The sequence below is a fragment of the Nicotiana tabacum genome, chromosome 18, assembly GCF_000715075.1.
Source record: "Nicotiana tabacum cultivar K326 chromosome 18, ASM71507v2, whole genome shotgun sequence".
NCBI lineage: Eukaryota > Viridiplantae > Streptophyta > Magnoliopsida > Solanales > Solanaceae > Nicotiana > Nicotiana tabacum.
The window spans coordinates 10,616,125-10,641,212 of record NC_134097.1 but is presented as its reverse complement, the minus strand read 5'-3'; the positions used below and the strand labels follow the sequence as shown (position 1 = coordinate 10,641,212).

The 25,088-nt window shown below is 37.0% G+C and overlaps 2 protein-coding genes across 2 annotated transcripts; one reads left to right on the top strand and one right to left on the bottom strand.

The window, feature by feature from the left end:
* Positions 1–1,254: 1,254 nt before the first annotated feature.
* On the bottom strand, positions 1,255–6,706 carry LOC107818936 (uncharacterized). The gene is made up of 3 exons (XM_075236598.1): positions 2,660–6,706; positions 1,860–2,023; positions 1,255–1,481 (listed from the first exon to the last, which is right to left on the bottom strand). The coding sequence occupies exon 1, from the start codon at positions 6,435–6,437 to the stop codon at positions 5,409–5,411; it is 1,029 nt and encodes a 342-aa protein (XP_075092699.1). The 5' UTR covers positions 6,438–6,706; the 3' UTR covers positions 1,255–1,481; positions 1,860–2,023; positions 2,660–5,408.
* Positions 6,707–8,455: 1,749 nt separating this feature from the next.
* Positions 8,456–24,443, top strand: LOC107793288 (class V chitinase-like). Its single transcript, XM_075236019.1, has 3 exons — positions 8,456–8,972; positions 10,178–10,301; positions 24,339–24,443. Exons 1-3 carry the CDS (start codon positions 8,466–8,468, stop codon positions 24,365–24,367), a joined length of 660 nt encoding a protein of 219 aa, XP_075092120.1. The 5' UTR covers positions 8,456–8,465; the 3' UTR covers positions 24,368–24,443.
* Positions 24,444–25,088: the final 645 nt, after the last annotated feature.

Sequence of the window (25,088 nt, the reverse complement as noted above, 5' to 3'; positions counted from 1 at the left end):
AATCGTTTACTGCCCCGACACATAGACGGATATTGTTTTTTTCCATTACATAAACACTGTGCGATAACAAAGCACGAATCGTCATAACAATTAATGCCAAATCTCAAAACCTTAAGTAGTACTGATACTTAATTTGAAATGACAGAGCGGCCTTTCGTAAGGCGATGACAATAGCCCAATTAATTACATAAGGAGAAGTGTCCGGTACTACATCTGTAGTACCATTAACAATTTCCTCGATACCCAATTTATAACAAGCGCTTCACATCGCATAAGATTGAGTAGGAAGGAAATAAAGGCATAAGCATCAAAGGAATCGAATCGCACGATGAGGAATCAAAAATGGAAGTATTCCTAACAGCCTTGTAGCCTCTCGAAGATAAGTACAGACGTCTCCGTACCGATCCGCAAGACTCTACTAGACTTGCTCATGACTTGTGAGACCTACATGAACCTATTTTAGGACCCATAGTGTCACGACCCAATTTTACCTATAGGTCGTGATGGCGTCGGACACCGCTGTCAGACAAGCCAACAATAAATACTAAATAAATTCTCATTTTAATATTTTTGAAGTCATAGTTGTTCCTCTCAATTAAATAGCAGAAGATGACATTTACCAAATACGTACTAATATCTTTAAAAATTTTCAATACAGTGCAACCCATAATCATCCAAAAACCCGGTGTCACAAGTGCATGAGCATTTACTAGAAAATTAAAATAAAATACAACATCTGTCTAGAATACAAATTAGACAGAAAAATATAATAACTCTGAAGGAGACTCTATTAGCTGCGGATCGTAATATAGAATGCAGCTCACCTATGTCCCCACAATTATTAACCACACCTCTGTGCCCACAAGGCCGCTATACATATATATACCTGCACAATAAAATGTGCAGCAAGTGCAGTATGAGTACGAAAACAATGTGTACCCAGTAAGTATCAAGCCTAATCTCGAAGAGGTAGAGACGAGATGGCCGACTATGACACTCACTATGGGTCAATAATATTAAATAATCATGAAAATAGAAATATTTATATCAACGTGATTCACAGAGTTAACAATAATTTTATTGTACCAGCAGAGGTAATTAAATTCCTTCAATTCCAATAATTCTCAATATATTAATTAAATTCCTTCAATTCAAATAATTTTTAATTTATTAATTAAATCCTTCAGTTTCAATAAAAATTCCAATTTGTCAAATAGCTTTACAAGCTGCAATTCAATTTCAATAAATTTCCAATTTATCAAATAGCTTTACAAGCTGCAATTCAATTTCAATAAATTTCCAGTTTATCAAATAGTTTTACAAGCTGTAATAAGCTGTCCAAGTATCATGTAATTATTATTATTATTAAGCATGATTTTTGCCGAGGTCGTACGGCCCGATCCAAAGTTTCGTGTACACTGCCGAGGGACGTGCGACACGATCCATAGAAGCATCTATCCTGCCGAGGCGTTAGGCCCGCTCTACAAGAAAGGAAGATATTTTCTTATGTACCTCTGGAAGGAGAGTATATTTATTATAAGATAAATTCGGGAGGATGAACAATTTCTTTAAACAGTTAATTAATTTAAACAGAAAATTAAGCATATGAAATTTTCATCTTTATTATATTTCCTAACAATTCACAATTTATATATCAAATAATTCAATTAAATAAAGAATACAATTTACACAAGTAATTCATGTTTTGTGTCCTAAACTACCCGGACTTTAGCATTAATAGTAGCTACATACGGACTCTCGTCACCTCGTGCGTACATAGCCCCCACAATTAACAACCATTATTAATTTAATCACCTATGGGGTAATTTTCCCCTCACAAGATTAGACAAGAGACTTACCTCGCTCCGAAGTTCCATAGCCGGCTCCCAAGCCTTTCAAATAACTCGACCGATGCCCAATGCTCCAAAACTCGCTTTCGCTTTATTAACATTCACAAGCTTTAATCCTCCTCCGGCATCGTAACATTGAGTAAAATACTCATACGCCACCAACAAATTGATATCTACAATTACAATCTCAATTACAATCAAAATATGACTCAAAAAAATTTATCAATATTCATTTATGGCTCTCAAGTTGGCTACAAGCCTCCAGCTCAAATCGTCTAATAGGTTCACTTACTAGCATATTCAACTCCACTCTTATCATTCAATACCCATTTGAAGTCATCAATGATATTACATTAATTCTCCAACACCGCCAAATTACTATTCATCGTCTTCCTTAACCAACATTTTCAAAAATTCAATTTGGTGATTAATTAGTTGAATACTTTCAACTAAGCTAGAATATGATTCCATAGGTTCATTGCATCCTTTAATTTCATTTCTAAGAAAAATATTTATCTTTCCTTCATTTTCTCAAGAACACTATTCATGCCATGAACTAGAGTTTATGAAATTAATTATCCAACCATAACAACTTGAAACAACTATTAGAATTACTCTCACCGACTCATAAGAAATGAGCTTGAAGCATTAGTATTACCTTCTTGAAGCTTTTCCTTGAAATTCCAATGTTTGGAAAATTTGGTGTTCTTGAACAACTTGAAAGATTTTTAGGGATTTCAAAGATTGAAGGATATTGATACTAGTGTTAATAGGATATTATTAACTTAAAATATCCAAACAAAACTCACCTTATATTCTTAAGTAGTCCCCAAGGTCGAATCCACCATGAAAAAACCAATCCCTAGCTCAAGAAAATCCCCAAAAATTGCTGCTGCCCGTGACTGCCTTATAAAGGCACAGGTGCTTCAGCGAGTTGTTCCTTGCACTGTGCAGGTTGTACCTCGTATTACAAGTTTTGCCTGCTGGACACCATTTACTAAAACGTCCATAAGTCCTTGTAGAAATATCCAAATGACGAACGGTCGAAAGCGTTAGAAACCAGACTCGAAGATCTTTCATTTGATAGGTTTTACACTATATAAATCCTTATATATATAGGCAAGCACGTCTAAAGTTATGTTTTTGTGTGTACTTATTTGGAACTTTAGTCTATCATGTAATTTTCAACTTGATTAAGACTTAGGGCTCTCCTTAGACCCTACATCACTTATAATATGACTCGTTCACTTATTAACATACGAACCTACTGGAACCTTAAAATCCCGATTCCGGGGTCGTTTTCTCAAAGTGTTGACCGAAGTCAAATTTGCCCTTTTAAGGCTAACTTAAGGAACCAAGTGTTCTGATTTCAACCCAAACACTTCTAAATCCTGAACCAACCATCCCCGCAAGTCATAAATTATTAAAAACACATTCGGGGAGTTTTATTTAGGGGAACGGGATTCTAAAAGTCGAAACGACCGGTTGGGTCGTTACAGTGTGTGTGCTCTTTGTATTTGTTACAAGGCAAATTGATAAGGTTTGTTAGAGGGAATATTTGGGAAAGTGAGGTGGTGATATTCTATTGGTAAAGTACAACAACAACAACAACAACAACAACAACAACAACAACAACAACAACAACAACAACAACAACAACAATAAAAAACCCAGTATGATCCCAACAGGTGGGGTCTGGGGAGGAAAGTCTGTACGCATACCTTACCCCTACCTAATGCAGGTAGAGAGGTTGTTTCCAATAGACCCTCGACTCAGGGAGGGCAAGAAGAAGAAGAGGAAAGCAATGAAGGAAGAAAGAAGGAAGAGAAAAGAAAAAGGGAGAGATAAAAGATAAGTAGTACCAAATAATAGCAATAGGGAATACAATACCTGAGGCAAACAAAATCACATAACGTAATGAAAATCTAAGAATATGAATGGACATGCATGCTACTAAGACTATCGGTGAACAACTAAAAACTACCCACTAACCTTGTACCTTAATCATCGACCTCCACACCCTTCTATCAAGGGTCATGTCCTCAGTGAGCTGAAGCAGCGCATGTCCTGTCTAATCACCTCTCCCCAGTACTTCTTAGGCCTACCTCGACCTCTTCTCAAACTCTCCATGGCCAACCTCTCACAGCTCCTGGAAAGAGCATCAATGCTTCTTCTCTTAACATGTCCGAACCATTTCAGCCTTGACTCCCGCATCTTGTCCTCCACGGAGGCTACTCCCACTCTGTCCCGGATAGCTTCATTCTTAATCATATCTCTCCTGGTATACACACACATCCATCTCAACGTTCTCATCTATGCTACTTTCATCTTCTGCACGTGGGAGTTCTTGACTGGCCAACACTCAGCCCCATACAACATAGCTGGTCGAACCACCACTCGATAAAACTTACCCATAAGTCTTGGCGACACATTCTTATCACATAAAACATCGGAAGCGAGCCTCCACTTCATCCATCCCGCTCCGATGCGATGTGCGACATCTTCGTCAATCTCCCCGTTACCCTGGATAATAGACCCAAGATACTTAAAACTCGCTCTCTTGGGGATAACTTGAGCATCAAGCTTAACCTCTACGTCTGCATCATGGGTCCCGTCACTGAATTTGCACTCCAAGTATTCTGTCTTGGTTCTACTCAATTTGAAATCTTTAGACTCCAAGGTCTGTCTCCAAACCTCCAACCTCGCGTTAACTCCGCTTCACGTCTCGTCAATCAACACTATATCATCGGCAAATAGCATACACCAAGGCACCTCCCCTTGGATGTGTCGCGACAGTACATCCATCGCCAAGGCAAATAACAAAGGGCTAAGAGTCGATCCCTGGTGCAACCCCATCACCACAGGGAAATACTTCAAGTAACTTCCCACAGTCCTCATCCGAGTCTTAGCATCATCATACATATCCTTAATCACCCTAATGTACGCTACCGGAATGTCGCTAACCTCCAAACATCTCCACAGTACCTCCCTCGGGACTTTATCGTACGCTTTCTCAAGGCCAATAAACACCATATGCAACTCCTTCTTCCTCTCCCTGTACTGCTCCACTAATCTTCTTACCAGATGAATCCCTTCCATAGTCGAACGCCCCGGCATGAATCCAAACTGATTCTCGAAAATAGACACGCACCTCCTCACCCTGGCCTCAACCACCCTCTCCCAGACCTTCATAGTGTGACTCAACAACTTGATACCCCTATAATTGTTGCAATTTTGGATATCGCCCTTGTTCTTGTAAAGCGGAACCATCGTACTCCGCCTCCATTCTTCGGGCATCTTCTTCGTCTTAAGAATAACATTAAACAGCCCAGTGAGCCACTCCGAACCTGCCCTCCCCGCGCTCTTCCAGAATTCCACCGGGATTTCGTCTGGCCCCGTCGCTCTGCCCCTGCACATCTTACGCATCACCCCTTCCACCTCCTCTACCGTAATCCGCCTACAGTACCCAAAATCCTGTCAACTCTCAGAGTGCTCCAACTCACCCATTACAATGCTTCTATCCCCCTCCTCATTCAACAGTTTATGGAAGTATGTCTGCTATTTTCTCCTAATAAGTGCCTCGTCCATCAACACTTTGCCATCCTCGTCCTTGATGCACTTGACTTGGTCTAAGTTACGGGTTTTCCTTTCCCTCACCTTGGCCAACCGGTATAACTTCTTGTCCCCGCCTCTTCCCCTGAGCTCATCATACAAAAGAGCAAACGACGCGTTCTTAGCTGTCATAACTGCTAACTTCGCATCTTTCTTTGCCTTTCTGTAACACTCCTGATATTTCCTTTTTTCCTCCTCGTTTGTACTCTCCACTAGCTTCAAATAAGCAACTTTCTTAGCTTCCACTTTACCTTGAACCTCTCCATTCCACCACCAGTCCCCTTTATGACCCCCAGGAGAGCCCTTCGTGACCCCTAAGACCTCTCTAGCAGCTACCCTAATGTAATTTGCAGTCTTGAACAACATACTAGACGCGTCCCCCCTACTCGTCCAGGCCCTCATAGCCAACAACTTCTCCCCTAAATCTTGAGCTTTGTCCTTGGTCAAGTTACCCCACTTGATCTTAGGTTGCTTGCACCCCTCCCTCTTCTTCCTACTCCTCTTAATCTCCAGGTCCATAACTAGGAGCCTATGTAGGGTCGTGAGGTGCTCACTTGGGATGACCTTGCAGTCAGTGCATAGACCTTTATCGCATTTCCTGCAGAGAAGATAATCAATCTGAGTCTTGCCCATTGAATTACGGAAAGTGACCAGGTGCTCTTCCATCTTCGGAAAACCCAAGTTAGCTATAACCAAATCAAAAGCTCTAGCAAAATCCAATAGTGAATTACCTCCCTCATTCCTATCCCCAAAACCGAACCTGCCATGCACATCATCATAACCCCCAGCACTAGCCCCAATATGGCCATTGAAATCTCCGCCAATGAACAACTTCTCTGTGTGCGTGATATTACGCACCATCTCGTCTAAATCCTCCCAGAATTGCTTATTGACCTCCTGGTCCAAACCTACCTGAGGAGCGTATGCACTAATCACGTTTACAGTAAACACACCAACTACCAGCTTAATACTCATCAACCTATCATTTACCCTCCTAACCGCGACCACGAGCTCCCTGAGGTCCCTGTCTACTAAAATACCTACCACATTCTTACCCTCAGCGCTTCCTGAGTACCATAGTTTAAACTTGTCTACATCTCGTGCCCTAGTACTCTTCCATCCAGTCTCCTAAACACACGCTATATTGGTCTTCCTCTTCTGAAGAATCTTACCTAACTCTATAGACTTCCCCGTCAACGTCCCAATGTTCCAAGACCCAACTCTCAGCCTAGAGGCTTTCTTACCCCCCCCCCCCCTTCCCACCCTCGGACCCCTCCCCCAGACCCACCCGAGGACATGACCTTACTCTCACATCATTCACTACCGCCACTATAAGCTAAAGGTATTAGGTAAACACTACTACTAAGAACAAGTAGCGGGGACGAAGGACTACAAGCTACGAACCCGAGAACTAAGAACAACTCAAAGGAGCTACTACGCGAACAGTAATGCGAGCAGGCACTAGAACAATGAATCTACCACGTCTAAGAAACTACCCCTATGCAAACACAGAATTAAAATGGATAGATGAAACCTTAAGCTTAAAACACTAGTAGAAAAGATAGAAAAAGCAAGCAATCCAATTAAAATTGCCAGCAAAGCAACAGTAAATAGATGTGCGCAAATACAATTCAAGAAAGATGGAACCTGGATCACAGTCGGGGATGTCCGGACGCGCTTCCAAATCTGCTGAATGATGCTGCCTCCCGAACCCGTGTGTAGGAAAGTTTCGACGATTTGTCAATTTCACCGGAAAGGTATCTCACAATGGCAGTCGAAAAATCTCTATTCGATAATCAGAACTTGACACGAGAACTTTTACAACTGGCTAAATAAAATCTCAACTTCGCCGGAATTGAGAAGTTCGTTCGCCGGAATCTCGCTCCCTGTCCTAAATTAACAGAAATCTCCACTGCAATACTCTGACGGAGGGTTCTTTATTTTTCCGGCCAAATGCAATTCAAATGTGAAAACCGAGCCAACCACATAATTTGTTAATCGTATTAACTAAAATATTCCTTGATTGCGAGATGTCTTTGAGAAACAAAGCCAAGAAGTCAGGGAACGAAACCAAATAACAAAACCACCGTGATGGGGCAGAAAAAAGAGAAACGGGGGACCACTTCTAATTTTCCTTTCTTGCCTTTGTTTGTTGCTTTTTCAATTTTTCTTTCTTTTCTTTTTTCCTAAAGATAAACCAAAAATACTAATTATCTAAATAATAGGAAATAACTAAAAATGAAGATAAAATAGCTAAATTAAAGAAATTGAATACTACTCAATACTTATTAAAGGCCTACAACTTTAAAACTAAGCTAAGTAAATATAAATATATTTTTGAAATCTTTCTTTTTTCTTTTGTAAAATGAAATAAAATTAACTAGACAAAATATCAATAAGCTAAAACAAAGGAAAATATTTTTGTAGTTTTTAATTTTTAAGATAAAATAAAGCAAAAGAGTCAAAATTAGTTAAAATAGCAAATTAGACCTAAAAGAAATATTTAAGAATTAAAAGTTACAAAATTTCAGGGAGGTTAAAAATTACATGTCTACAATGTTATGTTGGGGCTCCATTAATAAGTTTTGACGTAATTGGTAAAGTTGTTGTCATGTGACCACGAAGTCACGAGTTCAAGCCGTGAAAACAGCCTTTGCATGCAGGGTAAGATTGCGTACAATAGACCCTTATGATCCGTCACTTTTCTGTATCCCACGTATAGCGGGAATTTAGTGCATCGGACTGACCTTTGCTCCGTAAATAACAAGAATAAATACAAGGAGATTTGCTAACAGCAAAAATATGGGATGATAAAATTGCACAATTCTGAAGGATACACAGGAATATTTTGACCTTTTCTCCTTTTAGAAACATCGAGAATTCAACCACTTTCTAATGGAGTAGTAAATGTTTAGCCGCCGGTAGACAGTAATCTTAACTCAAATTTTCGAACTTATATAATCTCGGGGTCACAAATTAAATAAGCTATCAACCTTCAATTTAATGGCTAATTCTGTCACTCTTTTTTCTATTATTTTCTCATGTTTCCTTCTCCGGCAACTAGTTTGCACAAATAGCCAAAATGTTATTAAGGGAGGGTACTGGTTTAAGAACAGTGGATTAGCATTAAACAACATAGACTCAACACTTTTCACTCATCTATTTTGTGCATTTGCTGATCTTAATCCACAATCAAATCAGTTAATCATTTCGCCAGAAAATCAAGATTCATTCAGCCAATTTACAAGTACAGTTCAAAGGAAAAATCCCCCAGTCAAGACTTTCTTGTCTATAGCTGGAGGAAGTGCTAATAAAACTGCCTATGGAATTATGGCTAGACAACCAAATTCAAGAAAAAGTTTTATTGATTCGTCAATAAGATTGGCTAGACAATTGGGATTTCATGGCCTTGATCTTGATTGGGAATCTCCATTATCAGCTACAGACATGACAAACATAGGTACTATTGACAAACATATTTTTTTTAAGCGTATAATTTGTATTTCTTTTTTATAATGTCGTGTCTATGCTTTTCCGAACCGGAGGTCTATCGCAAACAACTTCTATATCGTTACAAGGTAGAGGTAAAGTTATGTAGGCATTATCCTTTTCAAATCCCGCTTATGTAATTATACCTAGTCTGTTGTTGTTGTTATTGTTGTTATTGATATTTGAACCCAATTGGACATTTCTGCTTTGATACCATATTAAATTGTGTGGTAATCTCATTTACTATTATAAATTAGTATACACATAACATATTTTAATTTATTTAATTATAATATTTTTAACATGTCCTTCACGCGCATGCTTAATGTTTTTCATGGACAAGCATTTTGAAATTATATTTGGTAATGATTGAGACAGAGGCGAATCCATGATAAATTTGATGGTATCAATCTTAGTAGGGTTTGGACATAAAAATTGTAATTTTGAAAAAAATTTAGTATTTGAGGTTAAGTTGAAAAATGGTACTTATTTGAAATTTAAAATTTAAAATTATGTTTGGACATGCATTTCACTAGAAAACATATTACATTTTTGTGAGTGAATTTTTTTTTTTTTTTTGAAAATTTAGAAAAAGTGAATAAATTTCTAAATACTTGCAAAAAGACACATTTTTGAGAAAAGAAATTGAAAAAAGGGGAAAAGTTATGGACAAATGGGGCTAGTTATCTCACACTCAAAATTATATATAATTTATATAAAAAATGATAGGTTCCGTTGAACCTGCTGATTATATGTTCCATCTGTCTGTTATGATATATATATATATATATATATATATATATATATATATATATATATATATATATATATATATATAACCATGAAATTAAGATAACACATCTAGTAGGCGTTTGGACATAAAAATTATTTTTTTTAAAAAAATAGTATTTGAAGTTAAGTTGAAAAATGGGAGTATTTGAAATTTAAAATTATGTTTGGACATGCATTTCACTAGAAAAAATATTGTATTTTTGTGAGTGGAAAAAAAAATTCTGAAAATTTTGAAAAAGTAAATAAATTTCTAAATACTTGCAAAAAGACACATTTTTTAGGGAATTTGTTTTTGAAAAAGCGGAAAAGTTATGGACAAATGGGGCTAGTTATCTCACACACTCAAAGTTATATATAATTTGTATAAAAAATGATAGGTTCCGTTGAACCTGCTGATTATATGTTCCATCTGTCTGTTATGACACCATATATATATATATATACACCATGAAATACAAAGTGTTAGAAATAAGGTTAATTATGTTAAAGATAGAGGACTGCTTGGTTATTTTGCATGGCACGTTGCAGGGGATCAAAATTGGGTACTTTCTCGTACAGGTTAGTAGTTTATTTACTTTTTATTTTATTTTGGTTTTTATATTTTTGTATGGATAACACGTAATCGAATTATTTGCTTTTATTAAAAAAAAATGAAGTGTAAATAGGAAATTTTATTTATTACTAAGTAGTACCATGGCATAAATTAAATGTTCCATTGGGATCATTACTCGTAAAACTAAAATAGTTATTTGCAACATAACACGACATTTAAGTATTTTTGAGTAGTGGGAAAAAAACTTCAAACTTCTTTTTCTTTAGCATTTTTGTAGTTAATTGTCAAAACATCATTTTTATTGGTGCATATTTTCTCATTAAATTCTTAGGAATGCATGACTATTCTTTTTGGTCGATAGTCTTGTTAAATTTGATACATGATCAATGTTTTTAAATACCATAGTTCATATATTGGTACTTATCGAGTATAGAATAGAGTAACTTTTTTTTTCCTTATGAATAAAATACATCTATTCGAAAATAATCGATTGGACTAGAGCAGGGGCGGTCTTACCAATTTCGTGACCTAAAGGCAAACTTTATGAGGGGTCTTAACTTTTTTATTAATAAAAAAATATTTTATTTTTATTTGAAGTCTATTTTTCTAACTTTTTTAGATGCAAAATTATTATTCATTTTTAAAATTAATTTCTCCCAATAAGTCTTTCTCAATTAACAATATGCATGGCTGATTCATTTAATATATTTGAGACATTGTTGATCTTAGGTAAGGTTTTATCATTTTTAATTTTGAAACACTTTTTTCTGTTGAAGCAACAATAATATGAGTTATTAAAATCATTCTATAAGTAATATAGGCATTTAAAAAATAATTAAATCTTTTTATTTGATTGAGTATATCAATTAAATTGTTATCTTCTAATTTTACTATTTTTCTTAATATTTTTAATGCAAAAAATAAATCTAAATTATCAATATCGGGTTGATTGTTATGATTTAAGGAGCATTCAAGATGAAGCCAATATGTTTTCAAATTTCCATCATCTAGTAATTTCAGTTTTTACCGCTAAATAAAAAATCAAAAATATTTTCATATGCCTCTAATTGGTCAAATCTATTTTAAAGTGAAAAAATAAACTTGTCTACTACTCTCTCCAATCCATAATAAATTACTTTTTTGGCTTTTATTTTGGTTCAAAATAAGTGTCTTTTTATATAATCGAGAAAGAATTAACTTTATTTTCCCAAAATTTGCCCTTATTTACATATCTCTGTGTGCCAAGTTAACAACATATAAATTTTAATTAAGGATAATTTAGTCAAAATACATTTTTATTTTATTAGTCAATATTTTCTTAAGGGGCACAACAAAGGTTAAAAAGTCATTTATTATGGACCCGAGGGAGTATGTATAAAAAGTAATCAACTCTAAAGGACTATTCGAGAGATTTTGAGATTTCACTATTAACATTCTCCTCAAATTGTTTCTTCCTATATATTACACGTTTCTTATGAAATTCGGGTTCAATATTAATTGCAAATGCAATTTCCTTGGCAGAAATCAAAGCAGTTGCAAATTCTTCATCTCTATATTTGTTAAATAAAGAAATCACACTTTTTCACCACTAACTTTTTTTTGAAATTTATATATAGCCTATTATGTGTAAAACAAAATTGGGGCCTCCACAAATATGGGGCCTAAAGCAGTTGCTTTACCTGCTTTATGGACGGGCAGCCCCTGGAATAGAGGGATCCTGTCACGACCCAATTCACCTATAGGTCATGATGGCGCCCAACACTATAGCTAGGCAAGCCAGCTAATAAATTAAACATATATCAATGAAATTTCAATCCAAAAAAATAATAAGACACCAAATTCTACCAATGTATGTGCCAAGACCTGGTGTCACAAGTGTATGAGAATCTAGTAGATTATATAAAACTCCAAATACTGTCTGAAATGAAAATAGACAGAATAAAAATAATACAAGAAGAGACACTAGTAGCTGCATAACGGTTCAGAAAGGCAGCTCACCACTATGCCCCTGGATAGCGTGGGTGTAAGACGATAGGTCCCCCACTAGTACTTGCCTCAGGTCCTGCACAAGAAAAGTGCAGCAAGTGTAGTATGAGTACGTAAACAACGTGTACCGAGTAAGTATCAAGCCTAATCTCGAAGTGGTAGAGAGGAGATGGCCGACTTTGACACTCACTATGGGTCAATAATAATACTTGAAATAAAACTAGAATATTTAAATCAACATGATTAACAGAATTTACAATAATTTATTTAACGAGTAGAAATAATTAAATTCCTTCAAATGCAACAATTCTCAATATATTAATTAAATCCTTCAATTTCAATAAAAATTCTAATTTATCAAATAGCTTTACAAGCTGCAATTACTGTTCAAGTATCGTGTAGTTATTATTATTAATATTAAGTACGATTTCCGCCGAGGACGTACGGCCCGATCCAGAGTATCGTGTACACTGTCAAGGGATGTGCAGCACAATCCATAGATGCATCTATCCTGCCGAGGCGTTCGGCCCGATCCATAAGAAAGGAGGACATTTTCTTATGTACCTGCGGAATGAGAGTATTTATTGCAAGTTTATTCGAGAGGATAAACAATTTATTACAACAATTAATTAATCTAAACAAAATATTTAGCATATAAGAATTTCATCTTTTAATATCCTTATCTAACAATTCACAATATATATGTGTGTATATATATATATATATATACATATATATATATAAATATATCAAATAATTTAATTAAGTAAAGACTACCATTTACACAAGTAATTCATGCTTTTGAGTCCTAAACTACCCGGACTTTAGCATTAATAGTAGCTACGCACGGACTCTCGTCACCTCGTGCGTACGTAGCCCCCACAATTAGCAACAATTATTTAATTTAATCACCTATGGGGTAATTTCCCCCTCACAAGATTAGACAAGAGACTTACCTTGTCTCAAAGTCCACTTTTCGATTATCGCGTCGCGTAAAATTCTCGATTCGATGCCGAAAAATCCGAAACTATCCAAATATTATACAAAATAATTAATATATGTTCAATAATTCGAAATTCATTTATTAAATAAATTACCCTATCCAAAATGATAAAATTCTTAAAATTCACCCACGGGCCCACGTGCTCGGATTCTGGAATTTTCGGATGAAAACGTTACTCATAATCTCAAGAACTTAAATATATAACTTCTATCCAATTCCATAACTATTTTCATGGTTAATATCCTATTTTTATAAAAATCTAGGTTTTTCATCTAAACCTTTGATTTTTAAAATTTACTAGTTGTAATCTACCCATAATCTATGTATTTAACTCAAGGGGTGTAGAATTAACTTACCTTCAAATTGCTAGTTGAAATCCCCCCTTCAAATTGCTAGTTGAAACCCCCTCTCAAAAGCTCTGAAATCGCCCAAATGTGGAGAGAAAACGGGCAAAAATGGTGGATTCCCGTTCTTTTAAGCTTTCTGCCAAACAGGCCTTTCGCACCTGCGTAGGTTGGAACGCACCTGCGGAAAATCCTCGCAGGTGCGAGTTCCACCCGCCTGACCAATCCTCGCATCTGCACGTCTAGCCTCGCACCTGCGCGTTCGCAGGTGCGCCCAATATTCCGCACCTGCGATAGTACGCCTCCCATTCGTCCGCATTTGCGGTGGATTTCCCCTTCCCTTCTTCCGCTTCTGCGCTCAAAATCTCACATATGCGAGGGCCGCGCCTGCGACTGGCCAAGCGCAGGTGTGATTTTAACAGTAGCTGGGAGCTTCAGTTTTTGCTCCCAACTTCCAACTTGGTCCGAGCCTCGTCCGATTGACACTCGGGGTCCCCCAGGACCCCGCCCGAACATACCAACAAGTTTGAAATCATAAAATAGACTCGCTCGAACTCTCGAAACGTGTAAAACAACATCAAATCTAAGAATCATACCCTAAACCAAATTGATTCAAACTTAAGAATTTCAAGTTCTTCAATTTACTTCCAATGCGTCGGAATATACTTAAACTACTCGAAATGACACGAAATTTTGCGTGCAAGTCTTAAATCACTATATGGAACTATTCCCAAACTCAAAATTCCAAACGGACTTCAATTCCTCAAAAACCTACTCCAAACCAAATTTAAAGAATTTTAAACCTTCAAATAGTTAATTTTTACTATTAAGCGTCAAAACACTCCCGGGTTATCCAAAACCTGATTCGGACATACGCCCAAGTCCAAAATCATCACACGAACCTATTGGAACCGTCAAATTCCGATTCTGGGGTCGTTTTCTCAAAATGTTGACTGAAGTCAAACTTGGCCATTTAAAGCCAACATAAGGAACCAAGTGTTCCGATTTCAACCCAACACTTCCAAATCCCTAACCAACCATCCCCGCGAGTCATAAATTAATAAAAGCATATTCAGAGAGTTTTATTTTAAGGAACAGGTTTTTAAAAGTTAAAATGACCGATTGGGTCATTACAGATCCATATGATAGTCATATTATAGCATTTTCCTTTGTTAATCTAATTAGCTTTCAGAGACGTTTACTTAGGTTTATATCGATCTTTTCTAAATCAAAACTTTATGATATTCAGAAAGTACTTGAAAAGTAAGGAAAGTTACTACTATTTAATTTTCTAATCTATACGAATGCCCTTAACAAAATGTCGTTCACCTTTTTTACCCTTTAAAAATAGGTTTCACATTGGACAAAGTGTCGCTTTCGTTCGCCTTAACAAAATGTCGTTCGCCTTAAACAAACGTTCGTTCTCGAGCGGGTTTAGAATAATACTTAGAGTGCTAAATAAGTGTGGATATTTGCTCCGCATGTCCTCCTCGGCATCCCAAGTCGCTTCCTCGACTGGTTGGCCCCTCCACTGGACCTTTACTGCAGAAATTCTCTTGGACCTCAACTGGCGAACCTGTTTATCAACAATGGAAAATGGCTCTTCTTCATAACCCAAACTCTTATCTAGCTGAACTGTGTTGAAGTCCAACACATGTGACAGGACAGCATGATACTTCTAGAGCATAGATACATGGAAAACTGGATGAACTCTCGATAGACTGGGAGGCAATGCAAGCTCATAAGCAACCTCCCCAACTCGTCTCAACACCTCAAATTGGCCTATACACCTTAGGCTCAACTTGCCCTTCTTCCCGAATCTCATAATTCCCTTCATCGGCGAAACCTTCAAGAGAACTTTTTCACCTACCATAAATGATAAATCACGCGCTTTCTGATCTGCGTAGCTCTTCTGTCTGGACTGTGCTGTACGAAGTCGCTCCTGAATCAACTTTACCTTTTCCAAGGCATCCCTCACCAAATCAGTACCATATAACTTAGCCTCACCGGGCTCAAACCACCCGATGGGCGAACGACATCGCCGACCATATAAAGCCTCAAATGGATCCATCTCAATGCTGGATTGGTAACTGTTATTATAAGCAAACTCGGCCAAAGGCAATAAACGATCCCACTGACTTCCAAAGTCAATCACTCATGCCTTGAGCATATCCTCCAAAATCTGAATTGTCCGCTCTGACTGTCCGTCGGTCTGCGGATGAAAAGCTGTACTGAGCTCTACACGGGTCCCCAACTCACTATATACTGCTCTCCAGAAATGTGAAGTAAACTGAGGACCTCTATCTGATATGATGGAAATTGGCACACCGTGCAACCGAACTATCTCCTGAAAATAAATCTGGGCCAACCTCTCTGAAGTATACATAGTCACAATAGGAATAAAGTGTGCCGACTTGGTCAACCTGTCAACAATCACCCAAACTACATCAAACTTCCTCAAGGTCCGCGGTAACCCAACTACAAAGTCCATAGTAATTTGTTCCCATTTCCACTCTGGTATAGTTATCTGCTGAAGTAGGCCACCTGGCCTCTGGTGCTCATATTTAACTTGCTGGCAATTCAGACACCTAGCTACATGCTCGACTATGTCCTTTTTCATTCGCTGCCATCAATAATGCTGCCTTAGATCACGATACATCTTCATAGTACCCGGATGAATAGAGTACTTGGAACTGTGTGCCTCCTCTAGGATCTTTTTCCTCAGTCCATCCACATTAGGAACACATAGACGACCCTGGAGTCGCAGAACACCATCTGCACCAATAGTGACTGCTTTGGCACTACCTCGTAGTACCGTTTCACGAAGAACCATCAATTGTGAATGATCATACTGGCGAGCCTTGATATGCTCAAATAGTGAAGAATGGGCCACAACACATGCAAGAACTCGGCTGGGCTCTAAAATATCCAGCCGCACAAGTCTGTTGGCCAAGGATTGTATATCTAAATCTAATGGCCTCTTTTCTGCTGAAATGAAAGCCAAACTACCCATACTCTCCGCCTTTCTACTCAAGGCATCTGCAACCACATTTGTTTTCCCCGGATAATATAGGATAGTAATATCATAATCTTTCAGTAATTCTAGCCATCTGCACTGTCTCAAATTTAGGTCTCTCTGCTTGAACAAATCCTGCAAATTGCGATGATCAATATAAACTTCACATGACACCCCATAAAGATAATGCCTCCAAATCTTAAGAGCATGAACAATCGCAACTAACTCCAAATCATGTACTGGATAATTCCTCTCGTGGGGCTTCAGCTGACGTGAAACATATGCAATAACTTGATTTTCCTAAATTAATATACAACCCAAACCAACACGTTAAGCGTCACAATACATTGTATACATCCCCGAACCGGAAGGCAACACTAACACTGGTGTTGTAATCAAAGTTGTCTTGAGCTTCTGAAAGCTTGACTCACAATCATAGGACCATCGAAACTGAACGCCCTTCTGGGTTAATTTGGTCAAAGGCGCTGCAATAGATGAAAAACCTTCCACGAATCGACGATAATAACCTGCTAAACCTAGAAAACTCCTAATCTCAGTCGCCGAAGTGGGACGATGCCAATTCTGAACTGCCTCAATCTTTTTAGGATCAACTTTAATACCTTTGCCCGATATAATATGTCCCAAAAATGCTATAGACTCTAGCCAAAACTCACATTTAGAGAACTTAGCATATAGCTTTTGTTCCCGCAATGTCTGAAGCACTACTCTCATATGCTGCTCATGTTCCTCCTTACTGCGCAATTAGATCAATATGTCATCAATGAAGACAATGACAAACGAATCAATATATGGCCTGAATACCCTGTTCATCAGATCCATAAACACTATCGGGGCATTAGTTAAACCGAAAGACATTACCAGAAACTCATAATGACCATATCTAGTACGGAAAGCAGTTTTCGGAACATCCAAATCCCGAATCTTCAACTGATGATACCCCGACCTCAAGTCGATATGAGAGAATACCCTAGCACCCTGTAACTGGTAAAATAGATCATCAATACGCGGCAACGGGTACTTGTTCTTAATAGTAGCTTTGTTCAATTGGCGATAATTAATACACATTCGCATTGTGCCATCCTTCTTCTTCACAAATAATACTGGTGCACCCCAAGGCGATACACTCGGTCTGACGAACCCTTTGGCTAGTAACTCTTTAAGTTGTTCTTTCAACTCTTTCAATTCTTTTGGAGCCATGCGATACGGTGGGATAGATATAGGCTGAGTATTTGGAGCCAAGTCAATATAGAAATCAATATCACGATCAGGTGGCATACCTCAAAGATCTGAAGGAAATACATCGGAGAACTCCCAAACTACAGGCACTGAATCAATAGTCGGAGTCTCTGCAGTAGTATCCCGAACATAGGCTAGATAAGCAAACAACCCTTCTCAACCATGTGTTGAGCCTTTATAAAAGAAATAACTCGATTAAATGAACTAACAAACGAACCCTTCCACTCCAGCCTAGGCAAATATGGAATAGCCAAGGTAACAGTTTTGGCATGACAATCTAGAATAGCATGATATGGACATAACCGGCCCATACCCAGAATAATTTCTAAATCGGTCATCTCGAGCAATAAGAGATCTGCTCTAGTTTCAAAACTACTGAATGTAATAATACAAGACCGGTAGATCCGGTTCACAATAACAGAATCGCCTACAGGAGTGGACACATAAACAGGAGTACTCAAGGACTCACGAGAAATACCCAGGAAATGAGCAAATAGAGATGACACATATGAATACGTAGATCCTGGATCAAATAATACTGAGGCATCTTTACCACAAACAGAAATAATACATGTAATCACAGCATCTGAGGCCTCTGCATTTGGTCTAGCCAGAAAAGCATAGAACCGAGCTGGAGCGCCAATTGGCTGGCCTCCGCCTGGCTGACCTCCACATCTAGGACGGCCCCTACCCGCCTTTCCTCCACCTCTAGGTGGTCGGACGACTGGTGGAGCAACTGGTCCAGTAAGCATAGGCTGCTGACCCTGCTGTGCTGGTCTACCCTGAAGCCTGGGGCAAAATCTCCGCATGTGACTGGGATCCCCACAGTCGTAACAACTCTTCGGTGCGGTGGGCTGCTGACTAAGAGTCTGGCCATGGGGAACTGAATACCCACTGGGAGGGCCCTGAATAGCTGGTGGGCGATAAGAACTCTCTGGTATAGCACTGAGATAAGGTCGCATTGGAGCACCTCGAGGAGGTGATAGTGCTGGATATAGGGGCCTGCTAGACTGCCCCCTCATGAACTGACCTCTACCCCCAGACGGAGCACCTCTGAACTCTCCAGAGTACCTAAACCGCTTATCTCTCATAACCTACTCCCGGCTCCACTGACGTACACCCTTAATCCTCCGGGCTATCTCCATAACTAGCTCATAAGAAGTACCCATCTCAACCTCTCGAGCCATAGTGGCCTAAATGCCAGTATGTAACAGCTACAAACCTCCACACTCTCTCCGCCTCAGTAGGGAGTATCATAAGTGCATGGCGAGATAACTCAGAGAACCTCGCCTCATAATCGGTCACTGACATCTGACCCTGCTGGAGCGGCTCAAACTGATACCGCAACTCTTCCCTCTGGGAGGGTAGAATATACCTGTCCAGGAAGATACGGGTGAACCTGTCCCAAGTCATAGGAGGAGAATCTGTTGGTCTGCCAAGAACATAAGACTGCCACCATCTACGGGCTCTGCCCTCTAGCTAAAAAGTAGTAAAGTCTACCCCATGAGACTCCAATATCCTCATGTTGTACAGTCTATCCTTGCACCGATCAATGAAATCCTGAGGATCCTCGTGTCGCTCACCCCCAAAGACATGAGGATGTAGTCTAGTCCATCTGACCAATAGTTTCTGAGGATCAACGGCTACAGCTGGCCTGAGCTCCGCCCACGGGTAGTGCACTCTGGGTCTGATATACAGCAGCTGCCTGTCCATGAGCCTGCGCGGTAGGGGTCTGTGCTCCCCCACCCGCCTGAGATGTGGCTGGGTCTACCGGAAGTAAACCGGCCTTAGTCATAGTGTCCATGAATCGCAGCATACGACCCATAACATCCTGAAATCCTGGTACAAATGTGAAATCTACCGGAGCTGGCTCTGCCACAGGCACTTCACCCTGCTCCTCAATAATAAGATTCTCTGTTGGACCCACTGGCGGCATAACTGGAATAGTCCTGGGACGTCCTCACCGTCTACCACGGGCTGGAGCCCTCCCTCGGCCTCTGCCTCGACCTCTAGCAACTGGGGGAGTAGCTCTTCCCTGGTCTGGAACCCCATTCAAGCGCGTTCTCACCATCTGTGAGAGAATAAAAGAAGGATATTTAGTACTACATTAATTGCACGATGGAATATGAAGAAAGGTAGTTTCCTAACATTCTATAGCCTCTCGAAAATAAGTAGAGACGTCTCTGTACCGATCCGCAAAACTCTATTAGGCCTGCTCATAACTTGTGAGACCTATGTGAACCTAGTGCTCTGATACCATGTTGTCACGATCCAATTTCACCTATAAGTCGTGATGGCGCCCAACCCTATAGCTAGGCAAGCCAACTAATAAATTAAATATATATCGATGAAATTTCAATCCAAGAAAAATAATAAGACACCAAATTCTACCAATGTGTGTGCCAATACCTGGTGTCACAAGTGTATGAGCATCTAGTAGATTATACAAAACTCCAAATACTGTCTGAAATAAAAATAGACAGAATAAAAATAATACAACAAGAGACACTAGTAGCTGCAGAATGGCTCAGAAAGGCAGCTCACCACTATTCCGCTAGATAACGTGGGTGTAAGACGATAGGTCCCCCACTAGTACTTACCTCAGGTCCTGCACAAGAAAAGTGCAGCAAGTGTAGTATGAGTACGTAAACAACGTGTACCCAGTAAGTATCAAGCCTAATCTCGAAGTGGTAGAGAGGAGATGACCGACTTTGACACTCACTATGGGTCAATAATAATAATTGAAATAAAACTAGAATATTTAAATCAGCATGATTAACAGAATTTACAATAATTTATTTAACCAGTAGAAATAATTAAATTCCTTCAAATGCAACAATTCTCAATATATTAATTAAATCCTTCAATTTCAATAAAAATTTTAATTTATCAAATAGATTTACAAGCTGCAATTACTGTTCAAGTATCGTGTAGTTAGTTTTATTAATATTAAGCACGATTTCTGCCGAGGACGTACGGCCCGATTCAGAGTGTCGTGTATACTGCCGAGGTACATGCGGCACGATCCATAGATGCATCTATCCTACCGAGGCGTTCAGCCCGATCCACAAGAAAGGAGGACATTTTCTTATGTACCTCCGGAATAAGAGTATTTATTGTAAAATTTATTCGAGAAGATAACAATTTATTTCAATAATTATTTAATCTAAACAAAAATTTAGCATATGAGAATTTTATCTTTTAATATCCTTATCTAACAATTCACAATATATATATATATATATATATATATATATATATATATATATATATATATATATATATCAAATAGTTTAATTAAGTAAAGACTACCATTTACACAAGTAATTCATGCTTTTGAGTCCTAAACTACCCGGACTTTACCATTAATAGTAGCTACGCACGGACTCTCGTCATCTTGTGCGTACGTAGCCTCCACAATAAGCAATAATTATTTAATTTAATTACCTATGAGGTAATTTTCTCCTCACAAGATTAGACAAGAGACTTACCTTGTCTCAAAGTCCACTTTTCGATTATCGCTTCGCGTAAAATTCTCGATTCGATGCCGAAAAATCCGAAACTATCCAAATATTATACAAAATAATTAATATATGTTCAATAATTTGAAATTTATTTATTAAATAAATTACCCTATCCAAAATGGTAAAATTCCTAAAATTCACCCCCGGGCCCACGTGCTCGAATTCTAGAAATTTTCAGATGAAAACGTTACTCATAATCTAAAGAATTTAAATATATAATTTCTATCCAATTCCATCACTATTTTCATGGTTAAAATTCTATTCTTATAAAAATCTAGGTTTTTCTTCTAAACCTTTGATTTCTAATATTTACTAGTTGTAATCTACCCATAATCTATGTATTTAACTCAAGGGGTGTAGAATTAACTTACCTTCAAATTGTTAGTTGAAATCCCCCTCTCAAAAGTTCTGAAATCGCCCAAATGTGGAGAGAAAACGGGCAAAAATGGTGGATTCCCGTTCGTTTAAGCTTTCTGCCAAACAGGCCTTACACACGTGCGGAGGTTGGAACACACCTGCGGCTCCGCACCTGCGGAAAATCCTCGCAGGTGCGAGTTCCACTCGCTTGACCAATCCTTGCATCTGCGCGTCTAGCCTCGCACTTGCGCGTTCGCAGGTGCGCCCAATATTCCGCACCTGCGATGACAGGCCTCCCATTCCTTTTCCGCTTCTGCGAAGAAATCCCGCAAGTTCTTCAATTTACTGCCTAAATATACTTAAACTACTCGGAATGACACGAAATTTTGCGTGCAAGTTTTAAATCACTATACGTAACTATTCCCAAACTCAAAATTCTAAACGGACTTCAATTACTCAAAAACCTACTCCAAACCAAATTTAAAGAATTTTAAACATTCAAATAGTTAATTTTTACTATTAAGCGTCAAAACGCTCTCGGGTTATCCAAAACCCGATTCGGATATACGCTCAAGTCCAAAAATCATCATACGAACCTATTGGAACCGTCAAATCTCGATTCCGGGGTTGTTTTCTCAAAATGTTGACCGAAGTCAAACTTGGCCATTTAAAGCCAACTTAAGGAATCAAGTGTTCCGATTTCAACCCAAACACTTCTAAATCCCTAACCAACCATCCCCACGAGTCTTAAATTAATAAAAGTATGTTCGGGTAGTTTTATTTTAAGAAACGAGTTTCTAGAAATTAAAATGACCGGTTGGATCATTACAGATCCATACGATAGTCATATTATAGCATTTTCCTATGCTAATCTAATTAGCTTTCACAGACGTTTACTTAGGTTTATATCGATCTTTTCTAAATCAAAACTTTATGATATTCAGAAAGTACTTGAAAAGTAAGGAAAGTTACTACTATTTAATTTTCTAATCTATACGAATGTCCTTAACAAAATGTCGTTCGTCTTTTTTACCCTTTAAAAATAGGTTTCATATTGAACAAACTTGTAATTATAATTTGCTTATTTTCCTAATACTTAGGAACTACTAAATTTTATTTATTAAATTCTTCCTTATTTGAACTATGTGGAAACTCCTAATATTTAGGAATCTAAAATTGAGTAAGATTTTACATATATAATTATTTTCTTATTTAAATTGTGTAAGTATAATGAAAACGTTATTTCAAAGTTTGTCTTCTTTTTTAATTCTTTGTAGACCGAACCACGTAACAATATCATCAAACATGTCAAATATCAATTTATTTTGTCAATTTATTTTTTAAAATATGTGAGTATTTTTAACTCTGACTTTTCTCACGAGCACGAAGTGTTAAGGTGACTTAAAATTATTTATTTTGATTTAAATTATTTAATTGCTAATGATAGATAACACATACATCATATTATACATTAAACAATTTTTTCTATTTAATTATTTATTAACATTTATTACTTTAAAATTTACTACAAAAATTTACCATAATATAAGCTCCTAAAATTTACAAATTCAAAATCGAATGACATTTCAGCTTATATGAATCATTTTCTTATTTAAAAGAACATAATTTTTGAAACTTTGATATGAAACAATACTTGGGGAAAATTTTAATATTAAGAGAAAAAAGATGCTATAGAAGATAAGTTTGGTCAAAGACCAAAAAATTGAATATGGAGAAATCATCTATTCTTTAAAGTTTGATTTAGAGATAACTAGCAAGCTCAAAGATAAACTAAATTTAGAGCTCTTTTGTGAACGACAATAACAATTCAGTAATCACAACTATAAAAAGGTGTATTTGAAAATTTTTATATATTTATTAGACAAGAAAATAATTAAAATTATCTTATTAATTCTACTAATATTTAGATTTTAATTTAGTGAACTTCGAATGCAATTCGACTTATGTCCACTTAATTGTTTTTTGATAAAACAATAATGGACTATTTTCTTCGTATTCAAATTACTTATGGCATTCTTTTGTGATGCGAAGGAAGAAGCTATAGGTTAATCAAAATTGGATTAAATATATGTGTTGTTTGGATTTATATTTTATATCAATATTTTATTTTAGAGTTTCATCCTACTAGTTTTTGCATTATATGATTGGAAATTTTGTATGGTAAGACATCTTCCTTTATTGATCTATAATATTAACATTATTCATTTTCAAGAAATTACACTTTTTAAATTTTTATTTATAACTCAATTATTTTATTTAATAATATTCTATTGATTTTATAAAATATATATATATATATATACTCATTGATGTAGGTACACGCACAACGCGCGTACACTAAAGCTAGTTATATAAAATGAGATGAAGCAACACATTGGAAAACCTTAATAAGAATTCTTTTGTTTTATTTGGAAGAAACTGCAGGATTAAATAACAATATTATTGTTTTGGAATTATTAAATAATTGACTTTCTCAATTAATTTCAATTGCTTTATGTTCTTTGTTTTTACATTTACCCCACTTTTTTTTGCAGCTTCACAAACATGGGGAGTGTCATTTTAAGAGATGAAGTGATGGATTACGTAATTATGTTTGTCAAGTACTACTATATAATAAGGTTACACATATGTGAACCATGACATAAATAATAAATTGTGTTCTCCAATTTTATTTTTCTACTAATAATATATTTCTTTGTTCCAAAATAGTTTATGCTTTTTGTTTTTCGATAATATTTCCCGTTTTCATATGAGAAAAATAATATTATTATTTTATTATTTTTCGCCAATGTGTGTAATTAAAATATTTTTTACAAAAAATATTTTCAAATTAAATCTAAACACACACAGCTGGGCTTTTAATTAGATATATAACTGATTTTTCTAAATTAATTGCATAATGTTATAAGAAAATTAAATTATGGTGGATGTCTACTTTTCTCCTTATCTCCATAACTCCCAATACTTTCTAATAATTATGGAGTTATGATTGTAACTCCATAATCTCCTTCATGATATTCCCCTCCTCCATGATCTTCCTCTCAAATGCTTAATAACATGTTCAATGACATATTTTGCAATAGTGATCCTTCACTTTTCATGCCTATATAAAGGCCTTGTAATAGATAGGAATAGATATACACAATTGAAGAAGAAATCTCTTCCTTCTCTCTATCTCCATTTCTTGTTAATGTTTTACTAAATTACTTTTATTTCATAACAACATTTCTTGTTCATGTTTTACTAAATTGCTTTTATTTCATAACACGTTATCAGCACGAATT

Coding starts and splice junctions, on each gene's coding strand:
- LOC107818936 (XM_075236598.1), bottom strand. CDS start 6,437: ATGAGTATTAAGCTGGTAGTTGGTGTGTTTACTGTAAACGTGATTAGT.
- LOC107793288 (XM_075236019.1), top strand. CDS start 8,466: ATGGCTAATTCTGTCACTCTTTTTTCTATTATTTTCTCATGTTTCCTT. Junction 8,973..10,177: donor GTATAATTTGTATTTCTTTT/TTATAATGTCGT, acceptor CACCATATATAT/ATATATATACACCATGAAAT. Junction 10,302..24,338: donor TTGGGTACTTTCTCGTACAG/GTTAGTAGTTTA, acceptor TTTTTTTTGCAG/CTTCACAAACATGGGGAGTG.